Genomic DNA, 19,653 nt, shown 5'->3' with positions numbered 1-19,653 from the left:
AAATTTCTGGGCAGCCAGCCAACCATCAGAAATTTTGGCAGAAATTTATCATTTGTTTAGTAGTAGTACCATGTAACCACTATTCTACTATTTGGTCTTCTTTTTCAAGATAAAAATAAAAATTATAGGATAATTTGCCAATTACTACCGCAAGTTAATACCACTTTGTAAATTGCTACCGCAAATTTAAAAAGTTGTGAATTACTACCGCAAAAAATTTTAAGATGTTGCGATTACTACCAAACCCCCATTAAACCCAACTATGACGTCATTATATCCCTTTAACCCGTGTTTGACCATGGTTAAGGGCTTTAACCAACCTCCCCAAAATAAGAAAATGATTTAGGGATATAATGACGTCATGGTTAAGGGCTTTAACCATGGGTTAAAGTGATATAATGACGCTATAGTTGGGTTTAATGGGAGTTTGGTAGTAATCGCAACATCTTAAAATTTTTTGCGGTAGCAATTCACAACTTTTTTAATTTGCGGTAGTAATTTACAAAGTAGTATTAACTTGCGGCAGTAATTGACAAATTTTCCAAATTACAAATTGCAATTGACTTAAGTCTAGAGTGATCATTGTTAATCTTAAACAGATTGACTAAATCTCAACCCTTAGCTTGTGTATTTTTTTGCCTAATATTTGGAGAATCAGCACGTCTCACAGAGTCATAGGTTAACTGGTTAAATGAGCTCAGCTCCCCCGGCTCTTGGATAAATATAGTTGGGGAGTTTCTAATTCGTGTTTTTAAAGTCACAAAGTGAGTTCTCTATCAATTCTACCAAACATACTTGGTTAAAAAAAAATATATCAATACATACTCTATTGTTATGTGAACAAAATATTAGGACATGCGTTTTGATTCAATACTCACTCGAGTATTAATGTAAATACGGAGTAGCATATATAATACTTCCAAGATTATAGAGTGCTCCGTATCAAATGACACTAGTATCAGAAAATTCGTATAAAGATTCAGTCTATTAAACTTAATTTCAAGCTTTTTTTTTTTGTGTTTAGAAAGTCACAAGGGTGTGAGTGAAAAACGATCGCAAAATCTCCTGAAATCGGGTGGAAAGCTCTAACTACTTGAGTTATCCCTCACTCTCAATTTCAAGCTTTATCAACATAATAAATTAGAATATTTTTAAAGAAGTTCTTAAAAAAAAAAAAATAAAAAAAAAAATAATAAATAAAAAAAATTGTATTAATACTACTATTATGATTTTGGTCCAGCCTTCCAGGCGTATTATAAATTCTACTGCACAGTATAGGATTATTCATCAACCGTAATTTCCAAAGAGGAGTATTTCATAAGTAGATTTCTCGAGTGGTGCGACCATACTCTTTCATGACCACTATTTTAATTTTTTTTTTTAAATGTGTCGACAAAACTGTGATGTAAATGTGTCAACGTATATGAATGCCAAATGACAATTCACCGTCAACAAAGATGTGCTTTTTTTAATTTATGCACTCACATTCTCATACGTCCACTTACATATTTTACAAATTTTGTACTACTCTCCTTGATCAAAATTGAGATTCAGCAATTTATAAAAATTAAGAAAGTTATATACAGTAAGTGATTTGCTCTGTTACTTTAAACTTTTATTTTCCCTACATTATTCACTTTATAATCCGTATTAATTATCTTACTTCAGAAACATTAAATGTATAATATTCTGATTAAAGTTTATTTATTTATTTATTTATTTATTTATAATAACAAATAGAACTAAAAAAATAAACAACCAAGCTAATTAAAATGACCAGAAGATAAACTGGCCTCCACGAGCTTTAACCGAGAGCCGATGAGCAGGAGCAACCAAAGTTTTTTCTGATTAAAGTTAATAAACCAAAGTTTTTCAAATAAAAACTCTACTCCGTGTAATATTACTAGGTAAAAAACAAATTTGTGTTCATTTATCACATCATCCACTTTTATTTCATGTGTTTGGTTACAATTTTTCAATTAAGAGCTTTTCAAATGTGTATAGTATTTTATTAATATGTAATAAGGAATATATTACAATTCTTAAACAAATTTTATTTGATCGGATTTAGTTTGGATTAATAATCGGTCGACACAGTCGTGGTTGATAGCTAGTGTGAACAAACATAACAACTAAAGAGCTACTTGTACAAAATTAATTCTTGCTTGGATCACATTTAGTGGTCTGTACTCCAATCCGTAGAAAAAATATGAATAAAAATTGTGTTTAATTCATAAGTTGACAATGAAGACTGACAGTGATTCTTAAAACTAGCCCTAATTGCATGATAATTGTGGTCTCTATTGCTTAAAGAGGCATCCAATGACACCTGAATTTTGTACTCGTATATTTATTTTGGTTAAATTTTCATGAAAAGCTAATAATAAATGACAATTTTTAATTTGGACCACTAGCAAATTTGGGTGTGACGGCATGACCCATTAGTATTATTACTTGTGGAATTGTGGTTAAATTGTGGGGAACGACCTTACATACCACTCCTACGTAATTCCCACTATAGTGATTGGAGACAAATTTTTATTTTGTTTCACAATTATTATTGTTTTGTTGCTTTTGTTATTTTAGGTTTCCTTTTTGTTTTTGTGATAATGATGATTTAACATTGAAAGGCAATCAAAATCTAATTATATTATACAACTATTTTCCTATCAATTATATTGGGTGGTTAAATGATTGATTACAAAAGTATATGTATAAGTTTTGAATGGAAGTCAATCAAGAGGAAACTTGCAACATAATTGAGAGCTTGAAAAGAACTAAGGGTTGTTGGGAAAGAAGTAAATAAGTTTGTAATGCGAAAAATCAAACAACATACTTCATTTAGCTTCATTCTTTTATGGTTTCATCATCGATTCTATATAAAGGCTCAAACATATATAGGCTATTTGGACATTGAATACATGAGTACGCAATATTTTCCATATAATACGTGTGAATCAATGAATATTTTACTAGTAACTCGGAGTAGTTGGTATAACTAACTGATCACATATGTGCTTAATCGATCTAGCATAGTATTTCAAATCATAACAAGTCAACTGTCATCATGCCACTTAACACTCGTGAAATAGTACGTAATGTTTTTAATTGGATGTATTTAGCAAAAGAGTGTTACTTCTCCTTATTACAATCTCATACTAGCCCATATCTTAATTTCACTATCTAGACATGTTTGGTCGCACAAATTTAGCCTAATGTTTTTCTCCATATATCTTGTAAATCAAGCTTCCACCTCTTTTGGATTATATAATAAAATATTCTTTGTTTTAAAACTATACTCCATACAGTATTAAACAAATCTTTGAAAGGAAAGAAAGAAGGTGGCACCCCAACAAGTTTGACTATACAATAAAATAGAATAGATCCCTAGATAGCAATCCCTAGGCTATTCTTGTGCCTACCGTTGGAGGTGGTTGTGTTAGAGCAATAAATGTGGAGCTGAGTTTACTTGTCATCGAAGATGCTTAGCTCATTTGTTGCATTGCAATACTTGATTGTAACATTTGTAGATTACTGATCTACTCTTTGGTGCAGTGGTGGTGGACCGACCTTTTTTCTCCCGCCCTTATCCCTTCGGACTATATGCCCCCCTCTTACCCTAGGTAGGCAATACATCACTTATTATTTGGTACGGTGTGGCATTTACTACTTGAGACTGCTGTGCTTAAATTACTAATCGGATTTTGGCCCCCTCTACCTCGATCTCCTCGTTTCTCTCTTCGTTGTCCCTTCGATTATTGTTATATTGCTTGTGAATAGATGAAATACTTTAATAAAACAGGACCAACCGTATCTTAAGTGCATATGTGAACGACATTTCCTGTTTTGGTTAGATCATTCAATGTAGTCTTGGTTGGTCTAATCAACCTTTAATCTTAATTATATGATATATTTGTTTCAAATTAGTCTACACTATTTGACTTGGCTAGATTGTCAATAAGCAAACAACTTTCATCATTGTTTAAATATTGTTTCAATTGAAGACTATGTAGCTTGTAACCACCATTTGTGTCCAAAGAGGTGTCCATGACCCAAATGCATGGGTATTGAGGATATATTTTGGGAATATCTTAGGATATATATTGTTACCTATTTTATGCATATATATCTTGTGAGTTTATCTTAGGTAGTTTCCTAATTCTATCAAATTAGGGAATAACTTGTATTATATATATTTGACGAGGGTAATCAATGAGATTCAAGCTTTGAGGTTTTATACACTTTAGCATGGTATCAAGAGCAGGTTAATTGTTTCCCGAATTTTTTTTCTTTAAACCACAATCATGGTTGGCGATGATACTCCTCCACCGCCACCGCCACCTACCGAAATTAAACCCAATTCTCCGTTTTACCTTGGGTCACAAGATCGACCTGGGGACTTTATTACTCCTACTCGCCTAAAATCAGACACCTATGATGACTGGGCTGCGGATATGCAGACAGCGTTGGAGGCTAGATGTAAGTTCGGGTTCTTGGATGGTTCAATCACGGCGCCTGTTCCTCCGTGTACTCAGTCAGACTGGACGGCTATCAATGCCATGTTGATTTCCTGGATTAGTAACACCATCGATCCAGAGGTAAGGTCATCTCTTTCTAAATTTCGTGAGGCTAGGCTATTATGGCAGCATCTCAAGCAGCGTTTTTTCACAAACCAATGGCCCTAAAATTCAGCAATTAAAATCATCTATTGCTAAGTGTGAGTGTTGAAGAATAAACCTCTCAAGTGTCACCACATGTAAGTGTCCCACATTGGTTGAAGAAGAGAGAGTTAAACACTTTATAAGGCTAAGGGGCTACTCCTCCTATTGCCATATGGTTTTGGGATGGAACCTCCTTGGACTTGTGAAGTTGACTCTCTCTCTTAGTTTGCGGGTGCGGCCCAGACCCGCGTTTGACAGTGAGCAAACTCGATCTATGTCTGTTTCAAGTTATTATGGTAAATTGCATTCTTTGTGGCAAGAATTAGATCATCATGAACCATTAATCAATTGTAATTGTTGTTCAAATTGTGTGGCTGGAAAATTGCATGAAGCGAGACGTGAGCAGGCTAAATTACATGATTTCTTAATGGGTCTATATTCTGATTTTTATGCTTCTTTACGCACCAATATACACTTTAGCAATGGGAAATCCTTTTTTTTAGGGTTAGTTATGCACTCTCCACATTCATGCACCTATCTCACTATTGTCTTCAACTTCCAAACTAGATTTTCATACCTAATTGAACTTTGTATAAATTATATTTAGAGAAACATGCCTAGTTACTTATATAATCTTATTTAAGTTTTGTTCTATAAAATTAGGTGCAAGCTATAGGCGGCACAACACAATTTTTAAGTAAATTGAAATAAACATCGTACCTACCTTAACCAAGGATGAAATAGTCAAGTTATTATAACTTATCACCCATCCATGCATACAATTAAGATTATAGCTAGGCTTAATACATAGCTTAATTATTGTTTTTATTTTCATGCATATTATGATTATTCCTTTAACAAGTTAAATATTGTACATTCGTACCTGTCATATGTATTATTTCTGTTTTTTGTCAATTGTTTTTGTATGTTCTAATGCCTATAGTATGCACTTTTTAATTAAACTATGATATAGACCATCCAAGTTTCCTACCTAAAAGCAAGTTTTCTGTTTTTATACTCTATGTTATGATATGGTTTATTATTGTAAGGTGTCATAATCAAGTTAACTACCAAATGATTAAAATTCAATTCTTCTAACTAATTGTCATCCTTGCCACATTGTATTTTAATTTCATGCTTCTAGACACTACTACATATGTATTTGTATCCTTATCTAAATTCTGATCAAGTAGTTTCGTAACAGTGAGTGGAAAAAATATAATTAGGCCATAAATTATCATTTGAGAAATTATAGGATAAGAGTAACAAACTAACAAAGCTAGCAACATACTTCTTTTTTTTTTTTTTTTTTTTTTTTTTTTTTTTTTTTAAAAAAAAAAAAAAAACAATTTCTAATTCAATTCTATATGGCATGGAATGAAAATAGAAGTGACTCCAATATAATTTGATCTAACAATATAATGAGTTTGATTGCTTTGTATAAATATTCAAAATGTGTATGAAATGACTCTTTATTAAACCAGAGATTTTTTTTGTGCGGCAAGCCACATGGTGCAGCAAGGATTACTTGTTGAGTGTTACTTGTATTCTGGGGTTACTTGTATGTGTTACTTGTAGGGTGTTACTTGTATTATGAGGTTACTTGTATTATGAGGTTACTTGTATGGGTTACTTACTTACTTGTATGGGTTATTATGAGGTTACTTGTATAAGTTACTTATATCGTGGGGTTACTTGTATCGAGTGGTTACTTGTAGGTGTTACTTGTATTCCGAGCAACTCTTACAAGTAACTCTAAACCAAAACCTCATACCAAACCAGTAACATCCTACAGGTAACTCCAGAATACAAGTAACTCCTGACAAAACCAGTAACACCCTACAAGTAACTCCTGACCAAAACCAGTAACACCCATACTAGTAATCCCAAAATACAAGTAACACCTACAAGACACCCATGACAAAACCAGTAATACCTTACAAATAACCCCTGATCAAAACCAGTAACACTCATACAAATAACCCCAGAATACAAGTAATATCTACAAGTAACCCCTTAGAAAAACCAGTAACACCTTATGAGTAACCTCTGCCGCACCATGTGGCCAGTAGCATACAAAAATTTGTGTTATTAAACTGATAATATTTTAAAATTTTGAATACACAAGACAACACGATACACATTATGCTTTCTTCTAATGCCTTTCATTACACATTCAAAATTGTGCTGACCTGAAGGCCTAAAACTCTAAGACTAGCTATCACGCAAAATGTGGGTCAAGTGGTTCCAACCAATTATAAATTTAGGTGTCGGATAATCTTAACTTTAATATTGTAAACACTTTAAAATAGGAACTAGTTACAAAGTTAAAATGTTTACGTGCTTGAATCATTTCCCAAACGTGTGAGCTAACTTCTTATGAGTCAAAAGAAAACGTGTAAAATCCAAAAAACAATCTCCTTTTACCCCACTAATCCGTGTTTTGACGAAATTGAGAAAAAACAAAGATGCTTAATTAGGTGGGAATACGAAAATTTTAATTGTAAAATTATTAGGAGTTGGATTTATTAATGGTTATTTCTTATAGTATTGAAAGTCAAAAAGAAAAGATTTCACATGACCAGACGGTGCATACAATTAAATCTTTCATTTTTGATGTGAAAGCAATTAAGCAAACAATTCTCCTAAAAGTATTCTAATTGATCCTACCTTTTCTTCTTTTCCCCCTTTTTTGTTTTTAAAATTGAATTTCCTTTTAGCGTATTTACATTCTAATAAAGAGTATCGTCCAGGATGATAAAGCTTACTTATAGAAATTCAATACGATTATCGTCATTTATCCCTATGTCTAACTCAAAGTAATGAACCTTGACTATTGTACTTCAAAAATAAATAACATAGTTATGGAACGGCCCTTTCAGAACCGACTCACGAATCAACTAAAGGCCCCTCCGAGAACCGCAAATGGATTATAGAATAACAATTCATGAAATAAATAATTAAGGGTTTTTTTCCTTAAATTTCACTTAATTTAGGTTTAATATGTTCAGATCTTAATTATGAAAAATTAAGTTTTGATAAGTTAAAAATAAAATCTACTAAGGCCCTGTTCTCTTCACCTTAATTTTGCTTAACTGAAATTATTTTTACTGAACTGAAATTATTTTTGCTGAACTTAAATTATTTTTACTGAACTTAAAATTAATTTTACTGAACTGAAATTATTTTTGCTGAACTGAAATTATTTTTTTACTGATTTTCTATTATAATTCTTCTTTAAGAAAACTGAATTTTACTGAACTGAACTTATTTTTACTGAACTGAAATTATTTTTACTGAACTGAAATTAATTTTACTGAACTGAAATTATTTTTACTTAATATTATTTTTTTAAGGTGAACAGAACAGGGCCTAAGGCCTAATAAGTTTAAATTAGTTCATGTAAATTCAAATAAGATAAGATTAGATATATTCAAATAAGTAAATATCTGATAAATTGAACACAGGGGTAAGTGAATTTGATTATGTAAACTATTGTACACAAATCCTCAAAATCAAGACCAGAAGACCTCATTCATTAGGCAAGTATGCATAAAAATTATACTTCTGTATATATAATGTAAATGAAACTTGAAGATGAAAAGGTTACTGATAATATATTGCCATAGACATGCCAATTTAGGATAAAATATACATATAATTCGTCATTTATTTAGCTAATAAAACCCATCCTTTATCTTTCATAGATCCTTATCTAGATAGTAAATTTTCTTATTTTTTACTTCTTGATAGATTAGGTCACGGTTTTACGAGAAGACGTTTCTAATCTCCTTCATGTATCTTATTTTTCAAAAAAAAAAAAAAAAAAAAAACACTTTCATAGACTAGTTGACTTTTCACTAAATTTCACTAACCAATTATCGTATGTAATAGTGCTGACAAAGTGACAATTAGTCATCGATATAGTTTATTACCAACGAAGTTTTATTGAAACTCGATACAATATTTATTTTTTACATGTTGTCCATATACGAACGTACAACTAAAGATTCAAATACTTTCAACATTAGTCCAAGTAAATTAATTTTACCTTGGTCACCAAGTTAATTAATTTAATAATAGTGGTCAAACCAAGTTTATGTACAGTATGAAACTATGAATACATGTATATTTTTGACGTATTGGATATTTTATGAACTTGTTCACATGGATCATTGTTGGGCACTGCAATTAAGGGAAGACTAAGACAATTAAGAACATGTCAACTTTGCCCTTACTTCCACGAGATTTATTATTCTGCACTTCTGCTCCCATTGTCGGTCTATTTTGTTCACTACTTCCATGCATTTTATATTTTGCAAGGGAAAAATTATCATGTGACAGTATCTTGATCGACTTTTTAAACTTGGTGTTCTTTACTACTCGTAATTCATATGATATTAACGATTAAAGTTGTGTATGTATTAAATACTATGTAAATGCGAGCGAGTAGAGAATATAAAAAAAGGTTCGCTAGATCGAAGTAATGCCATACGAAGTGCATATATGTATGTCATGGATTGTGACGAGTATGTAGTGCATGAAAATAAAAACCCTAACCCCTAACCAAACTCTTATCACCCTAAACCTTAACCCCCAACACTAAACACTATCCATACACCTTAAGATTGGGGTGAACGAGTGAAGGAAGAGTAAAAAGGCGAGAGAAGATGAGATATTGGCAAAGTGTGAGTGTGTGACAAAATACATGTAATTGTGGAAGTAGCTACTAAGGGTCTCTTCTGGTTGACTGAACTCAACTGAACTGAATATTTTATAAGAGAAGGAAATTAAAATAAGAACTGAACTCATTGGAGCTGAACTGAAATGAAAATAAACTAAATTAAAGAGAACAAACCATAACTATGACAGTAACTATTAACTATCAATTAAGTAGTTTTTAGGTACTCCATATGAAGCTAAAATCATTTTTATAAAAAATGTACTAGTACTAGTAGAAAATTTATCAACATTTTTTTTTTTTGACAAATTATCAACATTTCTTAATCACGTTTTTACTACTAAAATCACTATAAACATTTCTTCAATATCAAATACCTTATCATTTCCCTCTCTCATAAAATATTCAGTTCAGCTCAGTTCAGTTGGGCTCCAATCAGTTCAGTTCAGCTCAGTTCAGTAAATGTGAACAGACCCTTAGTCTCATTATCTCACTTAATTAATTTATAGATTGATCAAATAAAACTAAGATGAGTACTCTCCATTTCTTCGAAACAGGTAAAAAAAAAAACGAGTTAGCTTCATAAGTCTGACTTTATTGTAAAGGATATAATTGATAGGAATATCAGTAATAAAACAATGAATACAGATAATACAAACAAGTCATATATCTACAAAAAAAAATTATCAACATTTCTTCAATAGTAAACATTGTAACTTTTTTTACTACTAAAATCACTATCAAATACCTTATCATTACCTCGTGTTTTCAACTTGACGACCCATTAAAAAGTTAAAAACTATCCCCAAACTTGGTGATTTAATTAAAGTTTACCTAAAAGTTACCGCCGAACACACCCATTAACATAATTCTTATAACTAAGGGTTCGTTTGGAATTGCTGTGGTTTTCTGTTTTTTGGTTTTTTGTTGTATAAAAATATATGATATATGTCACATAATGAATAAAAAATTATTTAAACTTATTAAAATCATAATAATTTTGAAAACTGACAACAAAAAAGTGGAAACACCTTTTTCTTGTTTCCTGTTTTTGGTTTTTAGTTTTCAAAAAAACAGGAAACTAAAAACCAAAAATGATACCAAACAAGCCCTAAATTACTACCTTCGTTAACTTTTAATTGTAACTTTGAATAATAGCCCAAAGTTATTAATTGGGCTTTAAATTGAAGTGCCCACATATTGTAAATTATGAGTACTACATTAAGCCCATAATTCTGCTCAGTTTAATTGCGTAACGAGTCAAAACACTCAAATTGTCATCATCCATTTAACGGATATACCTTATGACTAAGACTAACCTCCATCTAGTCATCTATTTTCCCACTTTTCTACAACACTTCAAAAATTAAAACACTTCTCTTTATTTCATCTTTCCCCCAAATCGTAGATTTCGAAACCCTAGAAATTCAACTCTAATCAATTTTCAGAAGATGAAGATTATGGTTGCAATCAAGCGAGTCGTCGATTACGCCGTCAAAATCCGAGTTAAACCTGATAAGGTAATCATCTTAAATTCTCATAGAGTTTCAATCATTTGCCTGATTATTGAGGTTTGATTATTTGTTGGCATTCAATTATTCTGGATTACCTTCATTCAACAACTAAAAAATATCTAATTGGATGAATTTCATGATTTATTGGATGAGTTTTATGATTAAATTGTATGATTAATTTGATAGAGTGGGTATGAATTTTATGAGTCAATCAGGTGAATTGTATGATTAATTTGATTTTGTGTGATTTGATAGAGTGGGGTGGAGACAAAGAATGTGAAAATGTCGATGAATCCGTTTTGTGAGATAGCGTTGGAAGAGGCGCTTCGAATAAAGGAGGCTGGTTTGGCGTCAGAGGTGGTGGCAGTGAGCATGGGATCAGCGCAGTGCGTCGATACATTACGTACGAGCTTAGCAATGGGAGCTGATCGAGCCATACACGTCGAATCGATATCAGATCGTTTGTACCCTTTGAATGTTGCCAAGTTGCTTAAGGCTCTTATTGATGTTGAGAAGCCAGGGCTTTTAATTCTTGGCAAACAGGTTGATCACTCATTCTTAGTGCTTTATTAGTTCATTTTGCATTTGTTTGATGTAATTTCTGTTGCAATTTTTTTTGATGATGCAAGGGTTAGAATTAACTCCGCCAGTGGGTTTCCCGCTGCCAGTCCCAAGCCTGGATAAGGGCGTGCCATTGGGGCGTTCCCTACTGAGCGACGCGCTGCACTTCCCAGACCCGGGTGCAGTGATAAGTATGTAAGGGTTGCTAGGTCGTCGCCCAGAAGCGACGCGCCATATTGCCCAATTGTGGTGTCAAATAATCAAGGACTTGGAGTTGGGATCAGGAGGGAGCGTGGGAGAAAAGAATTTAGTTTGCGGATTGGTTCTTGGAATGTGGGGTCTCTTACGGGAAAATCAGCAGAATTGGTAGAAGTAATGAAAAGACGACGCGTGAACATCATGTGCCTCCAAGAGACAAGATGGACAGGAGAAGGAGCTCGAGGCTTGGTTTTGGGGTATAAGGTATGGTATGTTGGGCAAGAAACGAGCCACAGAACAAGGAATGGTGGAGCTAGGAACGGAGTTGGTGTGGTTCTCGATGAGAGGTTGGCAAAAGAGGTGATCGAGGTCTATCGGAAGAACGATAGGTTGATAAGGCTGAAGTTGCTATGTGGCAAGGAGATTGTGAATGTTATCAGTGCTTATGCTCCCCAAGTGGGTTTAGATGCAGAAGAGAAACGACAATTTTGGGAGGACCTAGACGAGGTGGTGCAGGGTGTCCACCACTCAGAGAAGTTATATATTGGAGGGGATCTAAATGGGCACGTTGGGGCGAGCCGAGATGGCTATGAGAGTGTCCATGGAGGCTTTGGGTATGGGCAGAGGGACGCCGGTGGTGAAGCTATTATGGATTTTGCCCAATCATATGATTTAATTTTGGCTAATACTTGGTTTAAGAAGAGGGATTCACACTTGATAACTTTTCGGAATGGAGCAAATGCAACTCAAATAGACTTCCTGCTCACAAGGAGCATAGATAGACAAAGTTGCATAAACTGTAAGGTTATCCCAGGGGAGAGTGTGGTCACCCAACACCGGCTATTGGTAATGACTATTCGTCTGAAAGAGAAGGCGAAGAAAAAAGTTAGACAAGAAGAACCAAGGATAAGATGGTGGACCCTAAGGGATGCAAAAGCTAAGGTTTTTACAGAAAAGGTAATTGAAGAAGCGGATTGGGATGGAGAGGTGGATCCGGACATGACCTGGTTACGAATGAAGAACTGTTTCCTAAGAGTGGCCAAAGAGGTCTTAGGGGAAGTAAGGGGAAGAACTTCGGTACAGAGAGATACTTCGTGGTGGAATGAAGAGGTGAAAGCAGTAATTAAGCAAAAAAGGGAATGCTATCAAGCCTTAGGAAAATGTAGGAGTGATGAAACCTTTGCAGCGTATAAGGAGGCTAAGAGTAAGGCAAAGGCAGCTGTTCGCCAAGCAAAAGAAAAGGCATATCAGGAGGTTTATGAAAAGCTTGATTCCAAGGAGGGAGAAAGGATCATTTATAAGATGGCAAAGAGAAGACAAGAGGCAAGGAAGGATATTGGCATGGTGAAGTGTGTCAAAGATAAGAACCAAATGGTCCTAGTGCAAGAGGAGGGCATCAAGGACAGGTGGAAGGGGTACTTCGATGAATTATTTAATGGAAGTAATGGAGTTGTGATAGGAGATACCTCTATGAGTGATGAAGAAATCAACATGGAGTATGTGCGAAGGATTAGGAGAGTAGAGGTGGAGATTGCACTGAGGAAGATGAAACCTAAGAAGGCGGTTGGCCCTGATGGGGTACCGATAGAGGTGTGGAGGTGTTTGGGTAAGATTGGTATTGATTGGTTAATAAACCTTTTCAACAAGATATGGACGGCTACAAGGATCCCACAAGATTGGAGGAAGAGCACCTTGGTCCCGGTTTATAAAAACAAAGGAGACGCTCAAGATTGTTCTAACTATCGAGGAATTAAGCTTATGAGCCATACTATGAAGTTGTGGGAAAGGGTGATTGAACAAAGGTTGAGGGCATGCACAAGCATTTCAGATAACCAATTTGGTTTTATGCCTGGGAGATCTACTATGGAGGCAATCCATTTGATAAGACAAATGATGGAGTTTTATAGGGTAAAGAAGAAAGATCTTCATATGGTCTTTATTGATTTAGAGAAGGCATATGACAAGGTGCCAAGAGAGATACTTTGGTGGGCAATGTTGAAGAAAGGTATCCCACGAAGGTATGTAGACCTAGTTAAGGATATGTATCGGGATGTGTCAACAAATGTGAGGACATGCGGAGGGTTGACAAAAGATTTCCCTATTACAATCGGATTGCATCAAGGGTCTGCATTAAGCCCTTTTCTTTTTGCAACGGTTCTAGACGAATTAACTAGACCAATTCAAGATGAGGTTCCATGGTGTATGCTGTTCGCAGATGATATCGTTTTGGTGGATGAGACTAAGGATGGGGTTAATGTCAAGTTGGAGCAATGGAGGCAAAGGTTGGAATCTAGAGGGTTTAAGCTAAGTCGGAGTAAGACTGAATATTTGGTATGTCGTTTTGGCACTCAGAGGGGGACAAGCAATGAAGTGGTGAGTTTGGATGGAAAGGATTTGACCATGAGTGAATGTTTTAAGTACCTAGGGTCGATCATCCAGAAGAATGGTGACATTGATCAAGACGTGACCCACAGGATTAAGTCAGGGTGGCTTAAATGGAGAGCGGCCACGGGAGTGCTATGCGACCGCAGCATTCCCTTAAAGTTGAAGGGAAAATTCTACAGGACTGCCATAAGACCAGTGTTGCTCTATGGTACAGAATGTTGGGCTTCTAAGAAAGAGCATATTAAAAAGATGGAGGTTACGGAAATGCGCATGTTAAGGTGGATGTGTGGAAACACTTTAAGAGATAGAATCAGAAATGAGGTTATTCGCAAGAAAGTAGGTGTGGCGGGCATTGTAGATAAATTAAGGGAAAATCGTCTGCGTTGGTTTGGACATGTAAGACGGAGACCCGAGGGTGCACCGGTGCGAAGAGTGGAAGAGTGGGACCATGGAGGGATTAAACGAGGAAGAGGGAGACCAAAGATGACTTGGTTGGAAGGAGTGAGGAAGGATATGAAGTGCATGGATTTACGTGAGGATGAAGTTTTGGATCGTAAGGGATGGAGGAGAAAGATTTATGTTGATGACTACACGGAATAATCAAATTTGGTTCATGTTAGCCGACCCCACTTTTGGGATTAAGGCTTTGATTGATTGATTGATTGATTGATGCAAGGGTTAGAATTTATGAATTAGAAGAGAGATTGTTGGGAATGACAGAGGTTAAATTTTGGGAATGTTTGATTTTGTAAGTAGGAACTTAAGTGTGACTGTTCTGTTCACCTTATTTTCATTTATTTCAGAATAATTAAGTTCAGGTAAGATAAGTTCAGATAAGATAAGTTCAACAAAAAATAAGTTGTGATAAGGGTTAATCTAGGCTACCCAAGTTCAATTTATAACTAAAAAAAGTTCTAATAAGGGCTAATGAGTAAAAATCAGGTGAATAAAATGTACCCTAATTAGTGCTTGTAGTCTGATCGTTTTCAATGGTGTTGTGAGGAGGAGAGGATTCAACAACGGCGTATGGTAAGACTGTATTGAAAGGCGTAGTTTGGCTTATGTGTGTCTTCAGTGGCTTTTAGATTTTAAGGATTGAGATTCTTCTTTGATTCATTATTTTGAAAGGGTATATTGTATTTGGTAAGACTATAGTGAAAACGTAGTTAGGCTTATCAGCTTATGTGTGTTTCCAGTGTAATTTAGGTTTTAAGAGTCGAGATTCTTCTTTAATTGATAGATTAGTTGTTGATATAATTAGAGAGTATCCGGGAACTTATATATGAGCATACTTTATTCATCATTAGTGTTGCTTCTAGGGGAAGAGAGTTGAGTTGAAGATTTGAATATCAATTGTAGATATTTTGTTATTTGGGATGGATAATTGAGGGGCTCTTGTTGAAGTATCTTGAATATTAGTTGTAGATATTTAGTTATTTGGGATAAATAAATAAGGGCCTGTTGTTGAAATATGAGAATGTGTAATGGAGACCCGTTTTCCTTACCAGGGTTTTTATAGATCAGGTAGCTGCACAATTGTGAGAGAATATTTACTTGATGAAAGTAAGGTACTTAGGTAATTGAGCTCAATTGTGTTGAGCAGATTGTGAGATGGTTTACTTAAATGTTTGTTGATGAATGTTCCAAGATTTTTTTTCAATTCGACAAATGGACATGCCTTTTGAATTTGATATAATTGTTTTGATAGGCATTTGGGGAATATATACATACTTTTTTTATATATTTTTGGAGCAACGGTGACAAAGGATGTCAGTTTGATGATTCTTTATATTTTTCACTGTATGAAGTAGAAATATGTTTATATCTCAAAAAGTGAATTCCATATAATGCTTTAATAATAAAACATTTTATAACAGTAATTATTTGAAGAATAAGTCACTTAGGCTTTCTGTTTTATGCAAAATAGTAACTATTTGGATTTTGATGGGAAAATCAGGATGATTGGGAGTACTTAACTTGGAACGCATTTTGTAGCTATCAACTACTGATTTTCTCATGTCGTTGCAACCGTGCTATATTATTAATCAATGAAATGAGGTGATATTATATTCATCTAGGAGATACATATGGAGGGGGTGTAAAGCTTGTGTCTGGTTGCTTTTAACACTAGCTATATTGTTTTATCATGCCTGGATACGCTTTCCACAGCTTTATGTGGAAGTATGCTCTCATTCAATTCCTTTATAAATTTGTGGTACATATGAAAATCTATTAAGTGCATTTAAAAGCATGTGTCTGAGGTTATTGTTTTTATTGTGTATTGTAGGCTATCGATGATGACTGTAACCAAACTGGACAGATGGTGGCAGGACTACTTAAGTGGCCCCAAGGGACGTTCGCTTCAAAGGTATTGCACATTTATCTCAAGATCACAACTAAGTTGAATTGCCTATTGTCATTTATCGTCAATGGCATAGCTTCATTTACACATTGCTTACTTTATATATCTTCGGTATTCTATCCCCTGCATTATTGGCTAGTAAAACTATTACGAAAGTTTGTTAATTTGTGAAATCCAGGACTGCTTACCTTCTTTGTTTCTGCCCCGTAACCTAGAAATTTATTTGTAATTTATTATTCATCAAAGGCTTGTAATCCATTTAGAACTTTGGATCTTTTCATTATAGCCTGTCCATATTATTCTAAAGTAGCTCTTAAGTTCTTTCACATTGCCTCACTTAGGGAAGTAAGTTATTTTGTTAATGTTCTAGTTCCCATAACCATTATCTTGCCATAATGCCACTTGAATTACACCACGTGATGTTGGCACACCTTTATCAAATCATACCTATCTTGTTTTATGATTTCAACTTACCCAAGTCATGTGGTTGGCTTTTGCAATGTTGTCATGGTTGTCTCTTACCTTGTGCTGCTCAAGTTATTCCTTCATCTTTCTACATTTTTGACTTCGCTAATTATTATATTCCCTCATCCTCCTACATTTATTTACTCGGCTAGGTATACTATTTATCTCCACTAATGTCCCTATGGCTTCAGCAATTTTGACTTTATACCACTGTGATGCAGTAGCGATCCCACTAGTAAAATGTGACATGCTGCCTCCAATCGTAAAAGGTGATACGAAAGTCAAAAGGACTGTATTTTTGGTGTAAAATGAATTATAGAACTTTAGAATTTAGACCAATCAGCTACACATTGGTTAACCGCAGTTGATTGATAGACTAGGACAGAAAATGTTGGTCTATGAATGACTACATAGACTACAATGAATATACAGCCTAAGAACCTAACACCAGATTGCTGTCAAGAAGGTGATATGCTAATAAAGGAGAGAATGAACCACAAGTAATTAATATTGAAGATTTAGATTGTAAATTGTAGCGTGTAATTCTCTGCAAGGGTATCAGGGTGTATGGGTTGATGTGAATAATACAAAGGGAAAGTATAGAAACTGAAATTTTTTGACCAAGGGACACGAGCCTAGACTGAAACAAACCTGGAATAGTTTTTATAGACTAGAATTTTAATAGTTTTATTAAGGTTGATCGATATAAAGACTACGGTTTTTCACGAGTCACTTTCTGTAGTTAATCGTAATTCGCTAAGTATTGTTGTGATGGAGAAAAGTGGTTTGTACTCCCTAATTCGATTCTCTTGTATGTGTAATAGATTCTCTAATCTGCTAGCCTTCAGAAACTGTACTTTGGAGTGCTTAATTGACTGGGGTTATGGATATAGTGTTGTAGTTGGATCATGCTGTTGAAGTGTGAGCCATGGGAGTCCACTAGTCCCGCATGGGGAAGGTTCTTTGTACCAAATTTTATTTACATGTGCAATGCTTTTTGGTGGAACATAGCTAGGAGGTGGCTTATAGTTGAATTGGATTGGTTGACCTTCATTTGTAAACTGTAGAGTGTAGAGCAGAAAACTGTAGAAAAGTTTGTTTTGCTACCAACCTTCTTTCTGGGTTGCATCATAAATTGGAAAGCTGTAATTTATTTTAAAAAGCTCATCAAATAAATTTTCTTATATAGTTATATGATCAAAATTTTCCCCCCATTTTCAACTTGTGCTTTGTTTATAGTAGGTTGTGCTGGACAAGGAGAAACAAACAGCAACAGTAGACCGAGAGGTGGATGGTGGTATTGAGACACTATCTTTGGACTTACCAGCCGTCATTACGTGAGCATCTCATCCCTCTTTACTTTTTTCCTTACCATTAACTTACGGCAAATAAAATGGTAAATGTTAGTTGCATCTCATGATCTATAAATCTATAATGCTTATCATTTTATACAGAAGCAAAGGCAGACAATGGATTTTTGGCTATAAAGTTGATGAGCAGGACTCTAGATTGATTAGTCAAACTTGTTAGTAGAGTGGGCCTCTAAGATTCTTTTGTTTTTCCATGACAAAGAAAGCCAGATGTTAAAATTGACCTTGTCTATTGCTTTTGCCAATGGGCAAAAATCTCAGGCCTTATTCTCTAAGTAGCCGTCACAATTAGAAACAAAAGTTTTGATGTTTAGTTTTAACAAACTTTACTAATACTATTGAAAAAACTTTACTAACACTATTACTTGAATATTTTGTTGTGAGTTTAAACATACTATATTACTAAACTTTGGCATAGAACTCTTTTGCCTTTGATGCCTTGAGTTGACTAAGCTTGCCTTGCTCCTGCATATAATTCAGTGAAGATTTCCCCCCTTAAAAAGTCAATAAGAATCTAGCAGTATAGAATTTTCTTTAGCAATTACAGTATTTGTATTATTGTATAGATTCAGGTGATCTCTAAGGCATTCGTTGCCATTGAGGCCTAGGTTAAGTTTGCCTTGCTTGCAAACTGCATATGTGTATGAATGTGTTTTCTTGAATTAGACTTATCTGGTGCAGATATTATCGAAATTAGTCACCAAGAATCTAGCAGTATACAATCTATTTGATGGCCTGATCACATATATGTATAGATTCTGGTGCTTCTTTTCAAGTTGATGCAATGTATATTTGAATGAATCTTGACCTGACTTGATTTTGACGCTTTTTATTTTTGGGTCGCAGTACCGATTTAAGATTGAATCAGCCCAGATATGCGACACTTCCCAATATAATGAAGGCAAAATCAAAGCCAATAAAGAAAGTGACTCCTGAGGAGCTGAATGTCCAAATAAGATCTGATTTGGATGTGGTCGAAGTATCTGAACCTCCAAAGAGGAAAGCAGGGGTCATTTTGTCTTCAGTGGATGAGCTGATCGACAAGCTTAAAAATGAAGCCCGTGTCATTTGATTACCATTTCGACATATATATTGTTCTGATTCCCCAAGTTGTACATGTTCCCTGGGATTGAATTTTCCAGTTGAAACAGAGAATATATGTGCAGAATCACTCCCATCCTGTATGTATGTCTTCTATCATATTGGCCTTTGATAGTTTTATGATCATAGTCATTGAAAGAACTGAATCTAGTTAAGCAGCAGTATTTTGTTAGACCTTGAAAGATGGAAGTTGGTATACAACAAAGTATTGAGTTTATGTGGAAAATTGTTCGCACTGCAGTGGCTAAGATAATCAATTTTTAGCTCTAAAGTTGAGCAAATGAAAACCAAACACGGCTTTGGGTAAACCTAGGTTAAAAATAAAAACGATTAAAATACAACTTTAATCATCCCA

The 19,653-nt window shown here is 34.5% G+C and overlaps 2 protein-coding genes across 2 annotated transcripts; both read left to right on the top strand.

Annotated features, from left to right (window-relative positions):
* Window positions 1-4,304: 4,304 nt before the first annotated feature.
* Window positions 4,305-4,685, top strand: LOC145632509 (uncharacterized). Its single transcript, XM_081684884.1, has one exon. The coding sequence runs from the start codon at window positions 4,305-4,307 to the stop codon at window positions 4,683-4,685; it is 381 nt and encodes a 126-aa protein (XP_081541010.1).
* Window positions 4,686-10,664: 5,979 nt separating this feature from the next.
* LOC145631750 (electron transfer flavoprotein subunit beta, mitochondrial-like) lies at window positions 10,665-19,421 on the top strand. The gene is made up of 5 exons (XM_081683916.1): window positions 10,665-10,862; window positions 11,112-11,399; window positions 16,288-16,368; window positions 18,070-18,164; window positions 19,044-19,421. The coding sequence occupies exons 1-5, from the start codon at window positions 10,794-10,796 to the stop codon at window positions 19,267-19,269; spliced, it is 759 nt and encodes a 252-aa protein (XP_081540042.1). The 5' UTR covers window positions 10,665-10,793; the 3' UTR covers window positions 19,270-19,421.
* Window positions 19,422-19,653: the final 232 nt, after the last annotated feature.

The sequence above is a fragment of the Chenopodium album genome, chromosome 5 (genome assembly GCF_948465745.1).
Source record: "Chenopodium album chromosome 5, dcCheAlbu1.1, whole genome shotgun sequence".
Lineage (NCBI taxonomy): Eukaryota > Viridiplantae > Streptophyta > Magnoliopsida > Caryophyllales > Amaranthaceae > Chenopodium > Chenopodium album.
Note: the sequence above shows the minus strand (reverse complement) of the source record. Positions and strands in the feature narration are given on the sequence as shown.

Bases quoted from the DNA above. Each gene is read 5' to 3' on its own strand.
- LOC145632509 (XM_081684884.1), top strand. From the start codon at position 4,305: ATGGTTGGCGATGATACTCCTCCACCGCCACCGCCACCTACCGAAATT.
- LOC145631750 (XM_081683916.1), top strand. From the start codon at position 10,794: ATGAAGATTATGGTTGCAATCAAGCGAGTCGTCGATTACGCCGTCAAA. The intron at 16,369-18,069 runs GTATTGCACATT...TGTTTATAGTAG, and splicing joins AAGGGACGTTCGCTTCAAAG to GTTGTGCTGGACAAGGAGAA. The intron at 18,165-19,043 runs GTGAGCATCTCA...TTTGGGTCGCAG, and splicing joins GACTTACCAGCCGTCATTAC to TACCGATTTAAGATTGAATC.